The sequence below is a fragment of the Motacilla alba genome, chromosome 9 (assembly GCF_015832195.1).
Source record: "Motacilla alba alba isolate MOTALB_02 chromosome 9, Motacilla_alba_V1.0_pri, whole genome shotgun sequence".
NCBI lineage: Eukaryota > Metazoa > Chordata > Aves > Passeriformes > Motacillidae > Motacilla > Motacilla alba.
The window spans coordinates 21,409,999-21,433,276 of record NC_052024.1 but is presented as its reverse complement, the minus strand read 5'-3'; the positions used below and the strand labels follow the sequence as shown (position 1 = coordinate 21,433,276).

At 41.9% G+C, this 23,278-nt stretch overlaps 1 protein-coding gene across 1 annotated transcript; it reads left to right on the top strand.

The window, feature by feature from the left end:
- The first annotated feature begins 1,916 nt into the window (after positions 1-1,916).
- On the top strand, positions 1,917-21,066 carry SKIL (SKI like proto-oncogene). Its single transcript, XM_038146118.1, has 7 exons — positions 1,917-2,057; positions 2,975-4,897; positions 9,608-9,705; positions 11,099-11,340; positions 11,546-11,787; positions 12,807-13,031; positions 15,841-21,066. The coding sequence occupies exons 2-7, from the start codon at positions 3,791-3,793 to the stop codon at positions 16,000-16,002; spliced, it is 2,076 nt and encodes a 691-aa protein (XP_038002046.1). The 5' UTR covers positions 1,917-2,057; positions 2,975-3,790; the 3' UTR covers positions 16,003-21,066.
- The last annotated feature ends 2,212 nt before the right edge of the window (positions 21,067-23,278 follow it).

Here is a 23,278-nt window from a genome sequence, read left to right as displayed (position 1 = left end):
ACCTACAAACTTTTGTCTTCCATCGCCTGATTATTGTGGCTCTATAGCAACACTATCATTACAGCACAATAGTTACCAAGATTTGTAACCTGAAATGGAACATTTCTGCAGCAGAACCTGAAAAAAAAAAACCCCAACAAATTAAACAATGCCACTGAATCCTAAGCTTCCATGACATCAGGAGGTCTAATAAAAGATGGAATATCTGCCTACATATGTTGCCTTCCTCACAGACATTGATCAGTCCAGCTCCAATGTTAGATGTTACATTTTCTTCTGTAAATTTGAAAGGGATTATGACATAATGCATTTCATTGATTGGTATTTGAAGAGACTTTTTTAAAAATCAGAACATAAAGTCCAAGAGGGTGAAGCAGACAGGAATGTCTATAATGTCTAGACAATTCTCTCATAGGTTTGTATCTTTCAGAATCAGCTCCAAAAGCTGGTGGATTCAGAAATCTTGTTTAGTCCTGCCATATTGTTGTGGCTTTTAAGCAGCCCTTATATCTGCTTAATAAATAAGTAGTGGGTGTTAGTATTCTTTGCGAAAATGTTTGCTTTACTATAAAACCCTGATGATTTGAGTTGGAAGAGGCCTTAAAGATCACTCAGATCCAAAGAAATTGTAGATATTGTTGTAGATGGTGCAACTGATGTGGTGAGTTAAGAGGTGAAGCAGCTTTGCAGTGATGCTCAAGGGCCTCTCCATCAGCGAGGAAGCCCGTAAGAAATCTGAACATATCAAAGGTGCAAAGTCAAGGATTAAAGAGCCGCAAACGCCTCTCTCAGCAGATCAGCAGCGAGGCAGGTTCTGTGGCTGTGCCATAATCCTCCTGGGGCGGCATTAGGGATCTCGCCGGCCGCGGGCAGCGCTGGCCGGTGCTAAGCGGTGCCTGGTGGTTGTACAACCGCCCCATTTTCATGTGCTGTGCTTTTGTACTCGCATCAAAACATGTAACTGTGCGGGATGAAAGCAAACGGCAAATTGGATTGCGCCTAATCCCAGCTGAAGCGCTGTCTTCACAAAGATGTAAACTAAAAAGCTTTAGGCTTCTTGCAGGCAGAAGAAACTTGTAATACATGAACGAGTTGTACAGCGACTAAGCTGTCCCTGAAGAGCATCTTGCCCGCCTCTCCGCGGTCTGATCATTTCGCATCCCTGCGAGCCCGTGGCTGGAGGGAGCGATCTGTGACACTGCTTCGGGGACAGGCACCATCACACTGTCCCGCGTCTCGCTGTCCCCAGCAGTGGGGTGCCAGAGCGCAGCCCACCCTCGTGAGGACCCTCGCTGGGGGACAGTCACTGTGAGACCCTTGCCGAGGGACGCTCTTTGAGGGACAGTCACTCAAGGACTCTCACTGAGGGACCTTCTTTGAGGGACAGTCAGTGAGGGATGCTCTTTGCGGGAGCCTCGCTGCGGGACAGTCACTGAGGGACAGTCACGGAGAGCCCCTCGCTGGCGGCCTCTGCCCGCCGCCGCCGTCGCGCCTCAGGCGAGCGACACGCCCGACAGCTCCTGGCCCTCCGCCCGCCCGGCTTTTCCCCTTCTGCCATGGCCGCTCTCCCTCCCCCGCCCCAGCTGCCGCTCCGTCCCCATCCCTCAGCCGGCCCCTCTCGGCCGCCGACGGGGGAACGGCGACAGGGCGGCGCGGGGCAGGCTCTGACCGGGCGGGCTGAGGGGAAGCCGGGCAGACACAACACTTTTCCACGCATATTCACTTTTGAATGTATATTATACATATCTATATATTTATTTATTTTATTTTTTATTTATCTTCCTGCGCTTTCCCCGCGGGCAGCGGCGGGGAGGCCGGGCCGGGTTTCCCGGCGCTGAGGCGGCGGCGGCGGCGGCGGCGGGCGGGGGAGGGGCGGGCGGGCGCTCCCGCCGCTGCCCCAGACAGTGGGCGGGGCCGGCGCGCGCCGCCGGCGGGTTCGTGCCCGCGCGCCGCCGCCGCCGCCGCCGTCTCGGTCTCCGCAGTGAGGTCACGGGTGGGCGGCGCGAGCGCGGCGCCTGTTCCGCTCCCCGCGGCCGCCGGAGCCCCCGCGGCGCCGGGTGAGCAGCCGGGGAACTTACTGCGAACGGCGGGGAGCGGGGCGGCGGGGCCGCGGGGGAAGGGCGGGAGCGCCCCGCCGGGGGATGGGAGGGAGCGGCTGCGGAGAGGCGGCGCGGGGGCGGCGGGGAGAAGGGGAGCGGGGTACCGGCAGTGGGAGGGGGAGCAGGGACACGGGGGCGGCGGAGCGGCGCGGTACGGCTGGGGACAGCGGGGAGCCGGGCAGGGCGGAGGGGCGAGCCCGGCGGCGGGAGGGGGAAGGGCTGAGCCGTGCCCGGAGCGGTGCCGGCGGGGCCGGGGTGAGTCACGGCGCGGGAGGGAGCGGCGGCGTGCGGCGTCCCGGGAGGGGCTGCGGGGCGAGGGGTCGGTGCCCGGCATGGGGGGGCCGGTGCCCGGCCCGAGGCTCGCCGGAGCGCCGTCCTTTCGGGCGTGCACGCCGGGAGAGCCGCTCCGGACCGCCCCCTCCCCCGCCGGTATCGCCCGTCTGTCCGGGGCTTGTCCCGGTGTTCCGCGAGTGACTGGGAAACGCACCCTGCCTCTGGCAGGGAATCCCCGATGGTTTGGGTTGCAGGGGGCCTTAAAGCTCTTCTTCCGACCCCCCCGCCATGGGTAGGAACGCCTTCCACTATCCCAGGCTGCTCCAAGCCCTGTCTAACCTGGCCTTGGACACTTCCAGGGATGGGGCAGCCACAGCTTCTCTGGGCAACCTGTGCCAGGACCTCCCTGCTGTCACAGAGAATGAATTCTTCCTTATATCAAATCAAAACCTTCCCTCTCAGTTTAAAGCCATTCCCTCTTGTTCTGTGACTCCTGTCACACTTCTGCCCTTGTCAGAAGTCCCTCTCCAGCTCTCTTGAAGCCCCTTTAGGTACAGAGCAGACTCTGAGATTGCTTGTGATGGCCTCTCTCTCTTTCACAGGTTATCAGGAAGGACGGGCAGACCTCTGTGCTAGCACACGGCATGCATTCAGCCCATGGCCTGGATCTCACCTCTATTACTAATAAGTTGGGCTGGGAAAATTCTGACACATGCCAGTGACATCTGGGCGAAAGGTGACTCTCTAGGGATGTTTAGCTTTTGCTGTCTCTCTGGATCAGCCTTTAATTTCAGGATTTATTTGTGAATTGCCATAGTAGCTGTCAAGGTGGAGGTGGTGAAATCATAAAGCTGGCAGCACAATAAAGCAAGCCCTTAAGATTGTGTTTGATCTCTGGGAGCTGAAAGTGCTGAATAAAATTTTCACACGACTTAAACTACGTTTTGGATCAGTTTCGTTAAGATTGACATTCTTCTAACTGAACCCATTTTTCTATTTTAATATTTAAATAGAGACTTATTTGAAAAGACAGTATATTTTTAAAGAAAAAAACAATTGAGGATGAAGACGCATCAGCACGTCGTTTTTTACTAAATTGCTGGACAAGACTACTATGTAAAGTAGGGGCTAGGGTATGAAGAAAACCTTTTTATGTATTGCATTGGGGTTTTTATATTATAAAATTGAACAAATAACTAAGAAAACAGTGTAACTTCTCTATTAGTAATTTTATGGTATTACATGCAAAATGGATTACAGTTGCTACTGTTGGATGCTGAAGAAGTAATGTTGTAATGAAAGGAGCATGCAGCTTGGTGTACCTAATGTAATCCAAGATCACATGAAACTATTTTTTATATGAAAAAGCAAGAAAATGCACATTCAGGACTGGCTTAATTAAAGCTCTGTGTTTAGCAATGGAAAGCCCACAGATAAACTTCCCTCTAGGTCTGGTTTCAGACCAAAAAAGGAGCAGGATCCAAGAGGATGGGAGTCCTCCACTGAAAAAAGCAATGACAGAAATGCATGTAAATAACAAAGTACAGGTAGTAGTAAATAAACTGCCAACAATAAAAAAGGAAAACCTGGACGACTATGATGAAACTCCGGTGGAAGCTGATGGGGAAACCACCAAGCCAAACAGTGCTTCACTATCTGAGCCTTTGAGTTTAAATCCAGGTTTGAAACACACATTGGCACAGTTCCACCTGAGCAGCCAGAGTTCACTGGGAGGACCTGCAGCTTTTTCAGCTCGGTATTCCCAGGAAAGTATGTCACCCTCTGTCTTCCTGCCTCTCCCATCACCACAAGTCCTCTCTGGTCCGCTGCTCATCCCTCCAGACAGCTCCACGGAACTCACGCAGACCCTGCTGGAGGGGGAATCCATCTCTTGTTTTAAAGTCGGAGGAGAAAAAAGACTTTGCCTGCCTCAAGTGTTGAATTCGGTTCTCCGAGACTTTTCCTTGCAGCAGATCAACACGGTGTGTGATGAGCTCTATATCTATTGCTCAAGGTGCACTTCTGACCAGCTTCACATTCTGAAAGTTTTGGGAATTCTTCCGTTCAACGCTCCGTCCTGTGGGCTCATCACGCTGACGGACGCTCAGAGACTATGCAATGCTTTACTGCGCCCTCGCACTTTCCCCCAAAGTGGCAGTTTCCTCCCTGGTAAGAACACCTTGGCCCAGCTGAAAGAGACTGGCAGTGCCTTCGAAGTAGAGCACGAATGCCTGGGCAAGTGCCAGGGGTTGTTTGCACCTCAGTTCTACCTTGCCCCGGATGACCCGTGCATCCAGTGCTTGGAATGCTACGGGATGTTCTCACCCCAGACCTTCGTCATGCATTCGCACAGATCCCCGGACAAGAGGACCTGCCACTGGGGGTTTGAGTCAGCCAAGTGGCACTGCTACCTGCACATTAACCAAAAATACCTGGGCACGTCAGAGGAGAGAGAGCTGAAGCATCTCTTGGAGGAAATGAAGGAGAAATTCAGCGAGAAAAATCAGAAGAGAACTCGGTCCAAAGTAAGTTCACCGGGTGTAAAACTCCCAGATCTCTTTCTGCTCACATGTAAATACTTGTTTTAGAAGCGCATTACTTGGCTTTTCTAAGTGGGAATACTTGTCACATGAAGCCTAAGTTAAATTTGTGAGAGCTTCACCATGGAAATAACATTTCTCATTAAGAGGGGTGGTAATTTCTTTCCTCTTTGGGCTGCAAGTAACCATTTGAGCTGGTTTGACTTTGTTGGTTCTTGTTCTGTCCTTAGGTATACAGACTCTGGAAAATTCAGTCTATTGTGAAAATTTCCGTTCTCCCATTTGACCTTTGAGTAGGTTTTATGCAGTGTGTGCTGCAGCAGCTGAGCAAAGCAGAAAGGAGCTTGAAAATCAAGTATTACAAATGAATTCTTCATTTGTTATTTGTACTCCAGCTTGCACACGTGGGCTGGATGGCAACCTGGCTTGCTGGCCACCCATCTCATGACTTGTGTGCAGGGTGACGGTGCTTTGCTAAATGGCTATTTAGAAGCCCAAAGTCTGCTTGTTCAGCAAGAGCTTTCTGTTTAAACCACTTGTGCAGTGAAATATGCCAAAAAGAGGGGGTTTTAAGCAGCCCAAGTAATGAGCTGTGGGCCGGTATCTTGACAATAGTTAATAATAGACATCTTATTTTTTTCCTAAAATACTGCTGCAAGTCTGTGCTGTGGTTCCAAAATACAGAGCTTATTTGTCCCTTGGAGAGTTTCTACTTTAACTAATAGGACAAGCAGCAGAGAAACATGAATATCATAGATGTTCCCATTCATGGCAAACACAAATTCAGGGTATAAACTTTAATAGCCTTTTAATGGTTTCTGCCCCATGACAGGCTTTTTTCAGTGTATCCAGTGTTTCTATGTCTGTTTGATGGCTGCTGCTTTGGTGATAAATCCATGTTGCCTGTTGGATGTTTTGTGGTGGATTTCAAAATAGCAGCAAGAGCAGTGCAGATGGTTGAGCCCAAAAAGGGGTGCTGTGAGCTGACACCTTTCAGCACAAATCTCTGAAAAGTTGGTGTTGCAGGAAGGCTGACTGTAGTAACAGGTATTGTTACAGTGGTGCCAGTCTGCAGGAAGAGATTTTACCAGCACATTCCCATGGAAGTCTGCAGTATGGCATGCTTCCACATGCGGAATTATTTGAAGATGCAGTCTCCTAGCAAAGAGACTTTGCTTTTCAACTGATAAAGACATGTCTTTATTCTTGCAATGCCAGTGTAAGAAATGAACTACAGCATGGTGGATGCATCAGTGGAAATATTCTTCCATGTTCACACCTATAAATGCTGCTTTTCTTCCCACAGCAGCAGATTTCAGACAATGAGATCTTTCAGTTTCATCTGCAAAGATGAAAAAAACCCAGCTGAAGTGAGCAGTGGCAGTAATTTGGACTGGACTAATGAAATTGTAACAAACTTTCTGCAGTCTTCTGTTGCAGATCTGTGTAGTTCTTTCTTACAAAGCAACGTGTGAAAACAGAGTCAGAAGCTGTGAAAACCTGAGCAAAGTATAATGGCGAGGGAGGTTTTGGGTTTTTTTTCATCCTGTGGATATTCATCTGGGAAGCAGAAAAGAGTAAAAAAGTTTAAGAGGGCAGTGCTGAAGGACAGTTTCCCTTTCCTTGTCCTGAGGGAGCTTCAGCTGCTTCAGAGAATCACAGAATGGTTGGGTTAGAAGGGACCTTAAAGATAATCTCATTCCACCCCCCTGTCCTGGACAGGGACACCTTCCACTAGAGCAGATTGCTCACAGCTCCATCCAGCCTGACCTTGAACAGCTCTAGGGATGGAGCAGCCTCATCTCTGTGTTGAGGGAGAGGTATCAGGTACAACACGTAGACATTCCCTTTCCTTACACTCCTGGGGAATGTATTGCAGGATGTTCTGTTTGCTGTTTTGTCACCTCCTCACCACCTTTGCTGAGTCAGTCCTCAGAAGTGCTGACACATCCTTTCTGGTTGTCTTGGAGGACCCAGGAAGAGCAGTTGTCCTTGGCTACCTCTTTCCCCATCGAGTAATTATGAATTAATTAAATCCCATAGTCTTTGGAGCATCCTAGATGCCATGCTTTGCATTTTGAGTTTATTCACCTCACAGTGCAAATACACTTTTGTTTCAATATTTTAAGAGCAAAGTACTCTTGAGATTAATTCCTTTCTGTTCTTTGTGCTAACAAGAAAGCTGTAAGCTGTGTCACAGTTTTCTGTGGAGTTCCAGGCTGCAGTGCACATCCACCTGCTCTTCATGGAACAGCTGTCACCGAGTCTCTGCTGATTCCTGCTCTGACAGATCCTTGTTCCCTTTGACTTTGCGACAGTTTCTCATCATCTCTGCACTACAACTTTGCCTTGCTTCTCAGGCTGATCCCTTGAGCTGGTCACAGGGTGGGGGTTTTATAAATCCAGGCTCTGCTAAAACTACTGGCTTAATGATTACACTGAAACCATTACTTGCCTATATATTTTTTTTCCATAAAGAACAGCTTTGTCCAACTAATCTTAAAGAAAAAGAAGTAATTTTTCATGTAACCCTTTCAAACAGTTTCAGTGGAAGTAATTCAATTCAACTTGTTAGGTTTACAGAATTATTTAAGAGCATCTAAAATTGTTGGGTAACGAAATAGACATATTTATATATTTATATTTAATATATTTATAAATAGATGCCTTATTTCATTTACCTCAATGGTTAGGGACAAATCCTGTTGGAAAAAGACTTCATTTATTTATGGTAACATTTCATATTCTTTCCTAAGTAGAAATTTGATTGCGTGCTATGAAATTCATTTGCAAGATTCACACTAACGGGTAGACAGTAAATTCAGTTTCCACTTGAAATAGGTAAAAAAAAAAAAAAAGGCAAAAATGTGACCTAGTAATTTGAAAATAGAGATGACCTGATAATTTCATATGTAAATATATAAGCATGTTAAAATGTGACTCCTGAAATATGGACAACTGTGATCTGAAGCTAAAATCAGATCACTGCATACTAGCTGCAGTATAAGTAGATTATATGTGATTATTTAAATTATTAGAATGATCTCAGTAAGTAGAAAAAACTTGGCAAGTGTCAGGATAAGGCCGTTTTTCTAGAGATTATTCAAATCTTTTTTATTTAAAGCCTTTTTATGAATTTACAACTCCAGAGCCTCTCTTCCTTGTGCCCTCCCTCCCTTTCTGTCTGTGTTGGAAAGGATTTGAGGAACTGCAGGAGTGGGGTTGAATTTCAGTTTCATTGTGAGAGCTGAGTTTCCTGGCGTGGGAGTTCTGGGCAGGATGGGGCAGGTGGGGTTTGGTCCCTGCCAGGGTTGGGGGTGTTGGATTGTGCAGACCATGGCTCATGTCACTTTGGTGTCACTGCCAGGGATGAAGTTCTCTAAAGGTCTATTCCAGGGTGTGTAAATACAAACTTTTCTGATAATATTGCACATAAGAAGTTGTGGAGATATTAGAACACTACATGAAGGTTTCAACACAGGATTATTTAAGTTTTTTAGATTTGTGGGCTGTTAATTGAGCAGCTTGTGGAAGGTACTGGTTCTGGCTGGAATGGTGTTGACTTGCTTTGTAGCAGCCTGTACGATGCTGGGGTTTGGATTTGTGGCTACAGCTGTGGCTGACACACCAGTGGCTACTAAAACCTGGGATAGAAGGAGAAGAAAGAGGGTTTGGCATCCAAGGTAGAGGTTGTTGGAAGGTGGCTGGGCAGTTGCCTGAGGAGGGACTGAGCCATGCCCTTTGCTTCACTTGTGTTTTTCTCTTTCCTTCACCTCTCAAATCAACTTTTTCTTGATCCAGGAGCTCTCTTGCTCTTTTTCCCTTCCATGCCCAGGGGATGGTGCTGAGGGAGCAGCTCTGTGGGAGCTTGGCAGCTGCCTGGGGTCAGCCAACCACACCCCACTCAAAGCCCCATGTCCCAAGGCTGTTCTAATACAGTGAAATTATCAATCAGTTTCTTAGCTCTGAGAATATTGTAAATATATGGTGAGACACCTTTCACTTGAAATTAAGAGCAACTTAGCAGGGGAGCACAAAGCATCACCAGGAATTTTAGGTAAAGAGTAGTTCCAACACCATTTTTTGAGACACACAGAATAAGAATTGCTTTCCAAATGCAAAATACACAGACGTTTTTAAGATTATATATTCTGGTGCATCTGAGTAAATTTTGTTTGCTACTGCAAAAGGAATGGCATTTTCATGCTACTGGGAGCAGCTTTGCCTACTTGTGTAGTAAAAATTTGTGATGACTGAAGAAAGTTCTGTCCCTGGAACACCAGCACACTGTTCCATTTTATTTTGAAATAAAGTATCTGGCAAGTGCTTAGTTTGTATAGACACATTATTATAAAAGGCTCCTACAACCTTTTGGGAATCCTAATTTCTGCTTTCTGTTTCTCCCAAGCTTGTTTAGAAGAGTTTTGGAAAGTCAGCAGAGCTTTTAGATTGGTCTGTAAAGACATTTTTCTTTATTTCATTGCTCTTTTGCCCACAGTGGTAAATTTGAGATCAGAGAATTCTGTGGCTTGCATCTCCCTGCATCTTTGCCAAAGACACCCCATTTCCCAGTGCCCCAGTTCCTCTGGTGTACCTGTAGTAATGGTGTAAATGCCATTTCTCTGAGGAGTGTTTATGAAAATGTGAATAACCTGTATCCATGTTTCAATTACCAGTTTATTTTCTTTCCTTTAGGCAGAGCCACAGCAGAACCTGGAATTGTCACAGTGGTATCCAGTTATAAAGCAAGAAGCAGAAACTGATCCTCAACCACCTTCCTTTTTCCACCCCAGGTAACTGAGTTTCCTATGTAGAACTATAAGCACTGTCAGGTATTCAAATACTTTCGGCTATTTAGGGATAATTCAAACTGAAAAAAATGTATTTTTTCCCTAACCCTAACCTGAACTGTTTGGAAAACTCTTAAAGTATCACACAGGAATGATTTAACCCTAAATTTTTATGCATTTCTTAGTGTAAATACTAATGAACTACTTATGAGTGGTTTTTGGTACAGGACTCGAGCTGTGACCTGTGGGTGTTCTTCAGCAGGCAATACAATTGAAATGTAATTAAAATTTCCCCTTTCTTAGTAGAAATGACAGAAGTAACTTTTGATCTGTCATATTGTAGTACAATGCATACATGTTGAAAGCTGCACAGGGCCTATTTACCATGAGGACCGCCTGATTTCCTTCCAGAAAAGACTTCCAAGAGATGTTTGAAGGCTTTCTCCCACAGTGGAACAAGGGCTGCAGCTGAATTGTCTGTGGGCTGGTTTCCTGGTTTTAGAAACCAAGTGCATTTCCTTGACTCCTTACCCACTTTGTCACCTGCAGCAGTGAGGGAAATGGTTTTTCTTGGTACTCCTCTTGCCCTCACCCCCTGTGGTTGCTCAGGTCCTGAATTTGGGTCAGAGCAGACCCTTTCTGGTGCACACACATCACACTGGTTCCCACGCACAGAAGGGAGTGGAGGAGCTGCTGTGATGGGCCCTCATGTGCTGTTTCTGCCAGTGCCTTCCTTCAGAACCAGGAGAAAGGGAAGTGTTGAAGACTTCAGTTGGAACTCCAGTGACACTGGTGATCTTGGCACTGACCTGAACACACCTGGGGCTCTGTTCCCTCTGCACTAGGCTGAGGTGGAGCTGGCACACAGGGATGCTCCCAGGAGTCCAGGAGCTGTGAAAATCCAAATGGGCAGCTCAGTGTACCTGGGAAGGAAGGTCCAGCATTGGTCTCAGATGTGCCCCAGGACTGTCAGAACACAGCTTTGTCACTTCAGTGAGGTGTGAGGTGCTCATTCCCACTTCATTGATCACCTCCCATCCTCATAATATAAGGATTATGAAAATGCTAGAGAGTCTGGATTCAGTGGCATTCTAATTTCACACTTTGCATTTAAATGAAGTCTTCATACAATTTACTGTAATTTTTTTTTAAATCAGCCATGTTTGAAAAATCTACTTGTTTGATAGCCTCAAAACCTTATCATTAATCTACTCAGTAAAGATTAAGTGGGTTGTTAGGCTTTCCATTTGCATAGGAAAAATTTTAAAAGGACGTGATTATTTTTCATTGATGCTTTCTCAGTTTGAACTGATGTTAAATTAAACCTAATGCTCTCAACCAGCCATCATTTATTATGTCTTACCTCTGAATTTTACTCTTCTGCTGTTTTTTTCAGTTACTACCTTTATATGTGTGATAAAGTGGTTGCCCCGAATGTGTCTCTTGCATCTCAATATAAGGATGTTGCAAAAACAACAATAAAAGCTTCAGAAGTTAATAAATCCTCACCTGGGCAGTCAGAGAAGAAGCTCAGTAGTGGAAAGCACAAAAAAGCTGCCTCCTATCCAGAGCTTTCTCTTGAAGAACAGGAAAAAATTGACTTGAAAACTGGGGTGGAGCAGCCAAATAAACGTTTAGGTGAGTAGTAAGAATTATATTGAAGGCTTTGATTTTTATACCACAAAATTTTGGAGAGCTTTACCCTGACCTAGAATTTTCTGGTGTCACTTCAGGTTTCCAAAAATTCCCTCCACCTTTTTGTAATCTTGGTTTTCTTTGCATTTTTTTTAAACTGGAATTTGAACTTTCTGTGATGCTTGTTCTCTTGTTTTCTCCTGTGCAGATCCTCCCGTGCCAACTCGTTCTGCGAGAGGGGCGAAGTCTGAGCGCGTTTCTTCCAAAATCCCCAGAGACTCTGGCCGTGCTGAGGGAGGTGCTGATGCACGAACCTTGTCCCCCACCCTCATGAAGGACATCAGCTGTGAGGATGACAAGGGAAGGATCATGGAAGAAGTTATGAAAACCTACATCAAGCAGCAGGAGAAGCTGAACACGATTCTGCGGAGGAAGCAGCAGCTCCAAATGGTACCGTGGCAGTCGGAGGGCATTTCCCCCTGGGCAGCAGGGAGCTGCTGTGGGCTTGCTGGCTCCTCAGTCAGCATCACAGATTGCATCATTTAGAAACACCAGAGCACGCAGATCTTGGTCTCAGTTAAATCCAGAGACCAAATCTTCAATATCCCTTGTGCTCATGAGTTTTGAGCCCACTAATGAGTGGTGTTTCTTCAGTTTGCAGCTGCTGGGTCCAAGGAGCTCCTGCTTTTGCTGTATGCTCTAAAATTTCTCAGTTTTCAGGTTTTTAAAGATGCCGATAGCAGTATTCTAGGAATGGCCTTATCACTGCCCTGTATCAGAAAGAACACCACTTTCCTATTTCCATTTGCTAAGCCGTGCTTTTGGGGATTTTATTTTTAGTATTTTCTTTAATAATGGATTATTTTAGAAGCTGGTGTTCATTTGTGACATTTCTGTTTTCTGAATTCAGTGAAATATTGTCTTTGCTTCTTGCATCCATGGAACAGACCTAATATTTTAATTTATTTTATTTTAATTTAAGTGTTAATCTCAGAATCTAGGACCTCAGATAGGGCCCTAGAGCTGCTACTTTGAACTTGTTCTGCTGTTAGAGGTAAAGCCTGTGGATAAGTTTAAAAAACTGGAAGTTTAAAAATATCAAAATGTCAGTGGACAAAGAAATCAAACACTTCATTTTGTTTTCTGGTGCTACACTTCTTGCATCTTCGAAGTATATTTTAGTGAATCAGTGCTGCTGCTTCCTGAGGTTCACTGCTGGAAATGCAGATTTGTTTCTGAAAGCTCCATGTACTTGGAAGTAAAAGTAATTTCTTAAAAATTAGATGCATGTGACAGAATTCCATGCTGTCATTGGTAAGTAGATAAATACCATTATCAGGCTGTTGTTATTGGTAGTTACAAATGGCCTTTTTGGCCTTATTGGTTCCAGAAACACTTTTAAATTGAGGGGTTTTTTACTTTTCTGGTGTTAGAAGAAAGGAGTATGTGATCTTGATCTTTCTTTACAGGAAGTGGAAATGTTAAGCAACTCTAAAGCTATGAAGGAACTGACTGAAGAGCAGCAGAATTTACAAAAAGAACTCGAATGTTTGCAAGCAGAGCATGCACAAAGAATGGAGGAATTTTATTTTGAGCAGAGAGACTTGGAGAAGAAACTGGACCAAGTGATGAAACAAAAATGTAGCTGTGACTCCAATTTGGAAAAAGATAAAGAAGCTGAATATGCAGCACAGGTGAGAAGGGAGGGTTTATTTCAAACAAAACATGGTTAGTGTATCAGGAAATTGTGAAGGTGTTGTTCAGCCACCTTAAGGTTTTGTTTTCTCTGTGTGTTCTGACACCACAGACAGATACCAAAATAGGTCAGTGACAGCAATATTTATTTTCCTGTTCCTTGACTGAAACTGAGGCGGAATGTAACTTACAGAAACATGTGACATTAGTGATGAAATATTAAACTTAAACATGAGGTCTGTTGCATTCTCATTTAAAACAAATTCTGTTTTTAATGGATATGGGCTTGCCCGTGATACAGACTTAAACATTATTATTATTATTATTATTTTATGTAAAAAGTATTCCAAACCTCTGAACCTTCTTTTTGTCAGATTAGCAGCACACCTTGCTGCTCCTCATGTTCCTTGGTGGTAGAACCTTCTGCACTATCTGATGAGCCCCTTCTGGGCTCTACCAAAACATTTGGCCAAGAGTTTTCTTGGAAATGAAAATCATATTGGTGTCTCTGATTCTAGCCTCTTGGATTCATATGTCAAAACCTAAGGAGTTGTTTTATCCTCTCACTTTCCTTTTAGCTTTTACTATTGCTTCTTTATGTCAGAGGTTATTCCAATGGGAAAAAATACAGTTAATGACAAAGGGAACCTTGGAATGCCCCTTTTAAAAATCAGCTGTAGTTATGATTAATTTTTTTTTTATTTTGCACCATATCACAGAAAACTAAACAGGCTCATTTTTGAAGTGAACAAAATCTAAAACTTGAGCTCAGTGAAGCTCTGTGGTCCTTTGTTCACAACTGTGTATATTTCCTGTTCTGACTGACTCAAACTGAGAAACAAGCACTACTTGAGAGACAGGTTTTGGTGTTTTTGGTGAGTAGGGCAGAGACTCGCATCGTAAATCCTTCTCATGAATTTAATTTCATGACATCCCACTCCACTGATTCCTGGCCTTTGCTGCCAGAAATAATCCTCTCTGACTAAGGCCTGATTTACTAAACATCTGGTACAAGCCCTGTTAGTGCAAGTAACAACGTGTTCCAATTTATGGAGATCATCATGTACAGCATGTTTCATAGGGCTTGTGCAGCTTACTCCCTTTGGAGGGTGAAAACTGTGGATTGTTCCCCAAGGAGATTGGTTGTGTGTTCCTTTTGAAGTTAGACTTTGAAAACTACATACATTCCTTGTGTAAAATTTACTGTTATTACCTCTCTGGTAGATTTATTCACAACGTATAGTTTAAACCTTTTTTTTTCCCATTTATCACATCTTGCAGTAGATTCTGGTTCCAAGAAGCACCAGAGTTAAACAGAGGTCTTGGGAACAGAGAACTTCCCCAAGCTGTGTATACAGCATTTCAAAAAAGCCTCAATCTGATGTGTTCTTGAAACAGTTTGTGTTCTTGAAACAGTTGCCCAGGCTGTCTTCTGTCTGAGAACTGTAGACTGGGAGGAGTCCTAGTGCATTAAACAGAATTAAGAATTTGGTATTTGCAGCATGCTTAAAAGTCTCTTCTCCTTTCTAGACCTGTCTGAATATGCACTGTCTTGGCCCTTTTTTTGACTTCTTTACTGAAATACTTGCTTCACCCTGTCAGTCACAGTAAGGCAGAATAACCAGTCCTGGAGCCTTTCCTTGGAGCTGGAAATCAAAGCCAGAGGCGTGCTGCAGCATGCAGGCAGTGGGCACTGTTGCACTGCAGCACTTCCCTGCATCACTTGTGCAGTCAGAACCTGCATTAACAGCCTGCTGTTGGCTAAGAACTGCCAAAGTACTTCTGATTGAAGAAGTGGGGATGAAATGTGGTGTTCACATTTCAGCACAGCCATCCCTTCACCCAGTACATTCTTGGTGAACAGCAGTAATGCCCTGCACGTTCCTGCTCTTTCCTTCAATTGAGTTGTCTCTCTAATTCTCACTGAGAGGGGTGCTTAGTGATGATGTACATCAGGTAGATACTTATCATTATAAAGGCAGATGGTTTTTTTTTTAGATGGAATTAAATTATTATAAATTATAAATAAATTGGATGGTCTTTAGTGAGAAATTACCCCATGAATCAATGGGAGAGAGAATAGCTGGTTTCCAGTATCCTCCCTGTTTTAACTGCTGGTATTATACTATAAGCAATAAGGAACTTTCCCACACTTGAAAAGATGTTTCCAGATGTCCCTGTAAATAATTTTTATGACATTCTAGCAAGTTTGAGCCTTGCTGTATTCTAAAGAGGAAAAAAATACTTAATTTCTGTGTTTAAACACAGAAGCATTTGTGTGGACTCAGGTGTATATTTGAACACACACATAGATGGTTATGTTCAAGATTTTCTGAATATTTCATTTATACTAAGAAATATCAGAAAACAGTGTTGGTGATTTTGTTTCTTCTAGAAATACATTCAGGCTTTGAAATAAGGAAATAAATATTTTGTCAGGTAAGGGAAATGGACCTGGGAAATGAAAAAATGCAGTTTGTTCTGGGATTTGGGACACATCCAATGCAAACATCATCACAGTTTTTCCCAACAGATTCTGTGTATTATTGGCAGTCTGGTGTGACAGTTCATATAGCCACAACTTACATGCATTTAAAAATTAGATTTTCTTATTTTTTAAATTATAGTATGACGTTTATGCAACTTTGCACATTGATACTGTTTGCTAATGGTGTAGCAGGTAAGTCACAATTCTTGATAACTGCAGAATTCTGGTGGACTGAAATACTTGGATCATAGAGTGGCCATCTGTGACCCTTTGATGTTTGCTAAAATGTACTCTGCCTCTGTGTCTCTTGTGTTTCACAGCTGGCAGAGTTGAGGCAGAGGTTGGATCATGCAGAGGCAGATAGACAAGAGCTCCAGGATGAACTGAGACAGGAACGAGAGGCCCGGGAAAAGTTGGAGATGATGATAAAGGAATTGAAGCTACAGATCCTGAAATCTTCAAAAAATGGGAAAGGAAAATAGAAATTGGAAGAGGAAGCATGACTGTGTCCTTCAAACAGGGTGTTTTGGTTTTAATGATTGTGAACAATTTTTGTGTGCTGAGAAAAAGTGTTCTCTATGGATTTCTATTTCCCAGACAGATCCAGATGAAGATATACATAGATATAAATAAATAGAGATAGACATTTTTAGATTTTCCTAGCCAATGAAAATCTGCATTGATTTGTACTGGTGTTTTTCTCAAACCATGAAAAATACGAAACTCTTGATTTAGAGTGACCAGTTTCTGTCTATTTCTAATGCAGTCTTAAGGACTCCACACCTTTTAACATTGTCTGTTAAAACATATGTGGGTATCTTTATTTTGCTATCAATTGCACATCCAGTTATAAAAGTACATTAAAAATATCCTCAATTCTTCAAGGTCTTAAATAGTTTGGGTTTCAGTGAGAATTAAATATTCTTGAACTGAGGAAAGTAAAGGCAGCTTTTTGTCTGTAAGGCAGAGCTCAAAATTGCCACAACTGATTGATGATTGAGTATCAAAAGTGATTTGCCAGCATGAGTTTATCCCATAATTTCATTGTGTGAAGTCAGCTGATCTTTTCAGTATTGTCTATTTAACAACTCATTATCAATCTAAGGAGTGTTAGAGCCAGCACTTGCTTGCTCTGCTGGAAAACATTAGGGGTTGGTTTTTTTTGTTTTGGTTTGATTTTGTGAATTTAAAAAATTGCAATTACAGCAGAATCTTGGGAAGTTAAAAATTCACAAGTTTTCTTCTGTTTTTTTCTGTCTAGTACATATGAAAGAAACATTATTAAAAGGCTTAAAGGTGGGGCTTTTCCTTTTAGAAACTGAGAAAGCTTGACTTAACTGTTTTTCAGATATTAATGCTTTCAAGAAAAAGAATATTTATTAAGGAATATGTATTAATTTCTTCAGTACCCTAAGCCTCCACACTTTGAGCTTCTTGCCAACTTGTGGATTTTTCTTTCATCACATAGAACAGGCCTTAACTGACATTGTGATCATAGCTTAAAATATGAAATTCTGAGGTATGGCACTTTGAAAAATCATTTTGATAGTCTCTGTATTTGAATGGCATGGTAGGGTTACCATGAATTAAGAAAATACAGCATGTTTGTTAAGCTATAACATTGGGAAATGTGTAATTGTACAGAATTACTGTTTTGTGTATATATATATAATGTCTGAGTACTTCTGAAGTCTGGTTCCTAGTGGGTTAAATGCATGGCTAAAGTTGGATGAAGAAAAACTTTTTTGCACTTCTCTCCAAAAAATTAGATACAGCTGGCAGATGTCAGCTGATCATGTCAGTGATAGGAGTATTTTAGTAATTCTAGTGCTTCACGACATAATTTTAACTTGTGCTTTTAGTTTCTGGTTTGAGGTACTTAAGTTTAATATTCTCTTAACAATTCAGTTAATTTTGGATGAAACCACTAGTAAAAGCCTACACTGATTTTTCTTTTTTTCCCCTCAACTAGTAAAACTGAAAACTCCTGTTCTTTTTTGTTTCTCTGTTAGTGATGTAACAAGACTGAATATCACAGAGAAAGATAAAATTGCACATATCTTTAAATTGAATGAGAAATGAGGTGGTAAATTAAATGACACGGAGTATTAGGATGATTTTTTTAAATAACTGTACAATTTTGTTTATGAGCTCTGTGTCATATTTACACTGACAAGTAAAGCAAGTTAGATGAAAAAAAATATTTTTTTGTCAGTGTTGAGCATCATAGAATGGTTTGGGTTGGAAGGGGTCTTAAAGATCATCTAGTTCCACCCCCTGCTGGAAAAGAATACCAGGATTATATTTTTCTCTTCTTGAGCTCCCATCTCCAAATTTTTCCTTTGGAAAGAAAACCAACCGAAAAAAAAAAAAAAAAAAAAAAGAAAGAAAATAAAAAAACAAACTAAAAAGGAAAAGGCCTGTCTTTGCAGCTTGGTTTGGAGGGAGAGGAGCTGACTCGATGGTTCTGGTTGTGTGTGCACCACTTGCTTTAAAAGCACCACGAATGTTTTGTTGTCCAGCCACCAGACCCGTGGGCACGGGGAGAGCAGGCAGAGCTTTGCTGGAGGTGTGATGGCTGGGGAGCAGAGCTTGAGCCTGTCCAGTGGGATTGGCAGATCTGTGTTGGATGAGCTGGGAATTGGGGGAGTTCCACCTGGGTGCTGCTGAAGGATGGGGAGAGTTCCTTGGTGCTGCTGTTTGGGGTTGTGGGGCAGGCTCGGGCTGTGGGTGTGGGTAAAGCCTCAGCTCGTTCTCACAGCTGCAGTGGCTGATGCACAGTATTTATAGCTTAGCTATTGGATGTTTGGAACCCTGCTGGGATTATTCTATTAGTAGGATAGTGAATATTCCATTTCCATTCAGGTCTTGTCTGTGTTCTTGTCCTGCTCAGATGTTCCCCTTGGCCAGCACTTGCTCAGCAGTGGCCGTGGAGGGCTGGTGTAGCCCAGGTTCCTGTGCCTCAGCCAGCACCTGGGCCACTGCTGGAGGCTCTGGAAATGCTGTGGCCATCCTTGGTACCAAAAAAAGGTGGCTATCCTTTGTACCAAAATTTTCACTGTTGCAAGAGCTCCAGCAGCTACAGGAAGTTTTACCAATTCCAATTGCAGATAAGGTCTCCTAATTATTTTTGAACATCTGGCTGGTAAAGCCAATGGAACATTTATTAAAATGACCTTAAAAGTAGCTTTGTAAATATTCCATTTAGTTAATCTAAGGTTAGAATGCATTTTAAATTATTGTAATCCTCTTTAAAATTCTTAAATGCTACTTTCAGGCTCTTGACATAACATAAACAATTTTCATATGTGTAGACTTAATTTTATACTGATTTTAAGTAATAATGTATACATAAATGTGCCATAGACCTTTGTGTGCTCACAGTCTCTGAAAGATAGTTTTTTAGTACATTGTAAATAATGCTCTTAAGTTTTAGAAAAAAATATATGTTCACCTTTTTTTGCTACCTTATCCTAATTCTGTTGAATGGTTCATTTTACAGCCTGACATAGGAACTTGGAATGCACACTTGAGGGCCCTCTCTTAGGTGCACACTTAATGGTAGAGACTAAATCAGTCATTAGGTCTTTGCTTTTAGTCACAGCATGCTCATTTTGTGTATTATTTGGTTTGCCTTCAGTCATTGCTTGCTGGTCTTTTCAGGCAAGAAGTAATTTTCCCAGGTAGTTGTGACATGAAGCCTGTAGAACAAAGCCCTAAAATTGTCTATAATTTGAAAGTTGCTTTCTTAAATACCTACACCAAGATGGAAGTTGCCTAGTGCACCTTTTGGAATAAGTAGGATTGGAGGTGAATACCTAATTTGCTCCTATACTTTTATAAAAGAGAAATTTAACATGCTTTGTATACTTTAATCAATAAAATATGAGAGCTTAGAGGGTAAAACTCTTGAAATTTTGGCAGTCTGGAAACACCTCACGGTGTAACCAGGTGTCCCTCAACGAAAGAGATTTTTATCTAAATCTCCAAACTTAGTTAAGTCTGTGTTTTAGTTTTTGTAAAGCATATCGTTCAGTTGGAGTATTTAGATGAATGTAGTTATGTTTCACATTCTTAAACTTAATTTTATTCTATATTTAATATATTGATAGCTTAGATGTAAAACCATCTGTACATAGTAAAGGCATAATGCAGTTAGTGATGTAGGAAAAGTTGGGTGGGAGCATAAAGCTACTGGTGGCCTGAAAAGAAATAAGTCTTGGCCTGTATTTTAGAAGTCACAATGTTTTATTCATACATCCTTGTTTTGTATTGGGGGAGGGGATAGCTAGAATGTGTTATGAAATTTTTGGAAACCTTTCCTAGCATTAGTTGGGAGGTTGGCCTCGAAATGCTGTCGTGGTCAGCTTCCTAGAATTCACTTGTTTGTAGAGTATATATTTTGATTGTCAGTAAAGATAACAACTTTGTATTTTTTCTGCACTTAATTCATGTAATTAATCCACACAACAGAGTTTTCTATGACATGGTGAAGTCTACAAAAGATGTAATTTCTCCTACCTATTAATCTGTGCTTGCAATATTTCGGTAATTTTATTTAAGCCATTGATAGTAAGCAGCAGAAAGCTGCAAATTTCAATTTTCTTTTTGCTCATTACATTTGTAGTGTGAGTGTGCGTTGGTTTTCTTTACAGAAAGCTTGTAGAATTTTCTATTTGCTGCATATATCTATTTAAACAATGCAGTCATTTTTTAGCTTTTGTGAAAGCAGGTATTGCTTATGAATTGCACGATGATTTTATAGTGTGTCTCCATTTCTTAACAAATTGGTTTTTTCAGGGTTAGTGGTTCAGTTGGAAAATGCTTGAAAAACGAGTTTTAAGCACTTCATCAAGCACAGCAAACACGGTATAAAATTTTGCTATTTGAAAATTAATTAAGTGTAACGATATCAATTGAATTTTTTTTCTTCTAAGAGATACCTCACTTAAAGGAAAGCACAGCTGTACTGTATTTAAACGAATTCTAGGAAATAATAAAAAGTTGGTCTGAAATATTTCGTTGCCATCACGTTGCTTTCTGTGATTGACAGAACATTTTTGTGTTTTCATCCTCACTCTCTAAAGTATTTATTGCTGTTGACATGCCAGTATAATTCTCTCAAATGACAGAAAGTAGCTGCAAAAACAGCTGAGTCCGTGTTAGCTCGAGGCAACAGGTTGAGTGACAATTCTGAAACCATAGAAAAGCCTGTGAAAAATGATCAGTGCATTCAACAATTTTTAATACTTTGCCAATGATGTACAGTCTTATTGTCAGCGTTGCTGTGGTTGCATCACATGACACACAAAACTGTCCTCTACCTCACGTGAGATTTAACAGATATTTTATATGGTTTTAGTAGACAAGATGCATCTATCTGGTCACTTAGTTTACAAATTTTGAATTATATTTATTGAAACATGACATACTGTGCTCTTAGCTTATACCTCAATTGTATTTTGTGCTGTTATCCATTTCCATGCCTTGTAAATACCTGTATAGATCGTGGACTCAAAAACAAATAAAGAACTGTAACGTCAGAACACCTGTCTCTGTCATATTTTTGAACACTGACTTCTAAATTTGGCTCTTTGAAGGTGTTTAACTCAGTGCTTTTCTAAGGACACAGCCTTCCTTGCTTTGATTACAGTAAATTAAAATCTGATTACACCAAAACTTGTTAGCAGAGCTCCCACAGCCTGCAGCAGGTCCCCAGTTCTCTAAAAGGTATTTTCAGCAAAATCTACAAGATCAAAGCTGTCCCTCCCCGTGGCTCCACTTTATAAAGCTCTTAAGATCTGTAAAGGTATTGGCACCAAGCTTTCTATGTATCTTGGCATAAATTTGGTGTTTATACCTGAAAATAGAAGTCCTTGCATGCTTGGCAAGTTCTCTGGTGCCCAGCTTTGTTGCTGCTTGGCTGCTCAAGCAATATGTGAGTTGTTCACAACTCTCTTCCATAGCTCAATAATAAATGAGATTAAAAACACACATTGCCAGATCAAATGCTGAGGTTATCCAAAGTTAAAATCAGAAATGAGAATTTTACTCTATTTGCTGAAAAATAGTTACTGCTGATGGTGAGTGACTCTCAGGAGTTCTTAGTTTTTGTAAACCATGTAATTATATTACCTTAACTTTTGCTACAAATTATGTTTTGGAGTTTTTCTGGGGGATTGTATTCATACTGAGAAGATTCTCTTGATGCATAAGAAAGCATATTCACACACCTTTTGGTATTTTTTTTCCCTCAAATCAGTGGAAAAATACTTTGTCCTTGTATTAAGGAACTGCTCTCCTGTATAGGAAATCCTGATGATGTTTCAGATAATTGCAAACATGTATTTTACAGATAAGGAGAGAAAGGAGCAGTATGAACCAGGATAAAGATGAAAATTACAGTGATGAGCTCAGCCTTCAGTATAGAACAAAATTAAGAACTGACTGTACCACTTAAACTTATTTATTTTGGCATCCCATCTTGCTTTTGTATGCTGCTGTATTTCCAATCAGGGAAGAAACAGTGAGGCTGAAAATATAAAGAAAAAGCTCAAGGTGAGTCATTTGGATGAGAAAGCCCTGGGTGTCGATAGCTTGGGTAGCTGTGACTAATTGCAACGCCTGTCTTTTGTCAGAGAGAACAATGCAGATCAAGGAAAAACTCTGGGAGTGAAGGGTAAAAAGACTGATTTTTGAGGAGCTCATACTGTTGCTGGAATAAATGCCTGTGTAACACTTGCTTTTTAAAAGGCAGCTTTTGAGACTACTGCCCGAGGCTTATCAGTTTATTTGGCAAATAGCTGGCAAGTCATTCTTGTTCCTTCTCTTATTGATCTTGTAAATCATCGTCCACTTGCCTTGTATGAACTTATATTCACTGAACTGTTGGTGCTGTGATTTATAACACAGACAAAATGGTAAATGTCTCCTGTCTCTATTGACATTAATGAAATAATTCGCACTGTGCCCTGTGGGCACCAGCTTGAGTTCTGTTGAACAGTGCTGGTTACCAAAGTGTCAAATTTACTCCTTGCTCCTGCACACTGCTTGATAAATACATTTGTGAAGAAGACATGGAGTTAAGAAGCTTTTGTGGTTAAGGAAACCAAAAACGTAGGAGACTGAATTACAGAAGGATGTATATGCCAATGAATACCTTGCAGCATTTTAAAAATACTTCTATTGTGCATTAGGATGTGTCTGCACTATCACTGTGTAAAATTATTCCAAACCTCAACTTTGGGGTGAAATCTCTCCTCTCTTGAGTTCAGGAGGTGACACGTGGTCTGTCCAATGCAATTGCTCAGTCCAAGAAGTGGAACAACACCACTTTCACCCAAGAGGTGACAAATTTATATCCCAAATAATAAATAAGAAGGAGTGTTTTTTAGGGGAAGATTAAATGCATCTAGAATTGAACCCTAGACAACATGAATTTGTGTTTGGATATCAGTAACAGCACACTCCACCTGAGGTGGGAGCAGTAGAAGGATAGGTGTCACCCTGATTTTCTAAGACTTTGCTAAGCCTTCTGATGTTTTCATTCTTGTAACGAACTTTCTCACACACAGTTCTGTAAACAACTTATGTTTTGCATTCTTTCATGGAGGAGGAGAGAATTGATGGACTCTTGGTCTGTCCAGTGTCATTGGAGAGGTGGCACTGTCACCCTCCAATCCACTGTCACTTTTGGAAAACTATAAATGTTGGAGTCAGAAAATAAAGGTCCCTCTTTTTGTTCACCTGGAGAGCAGC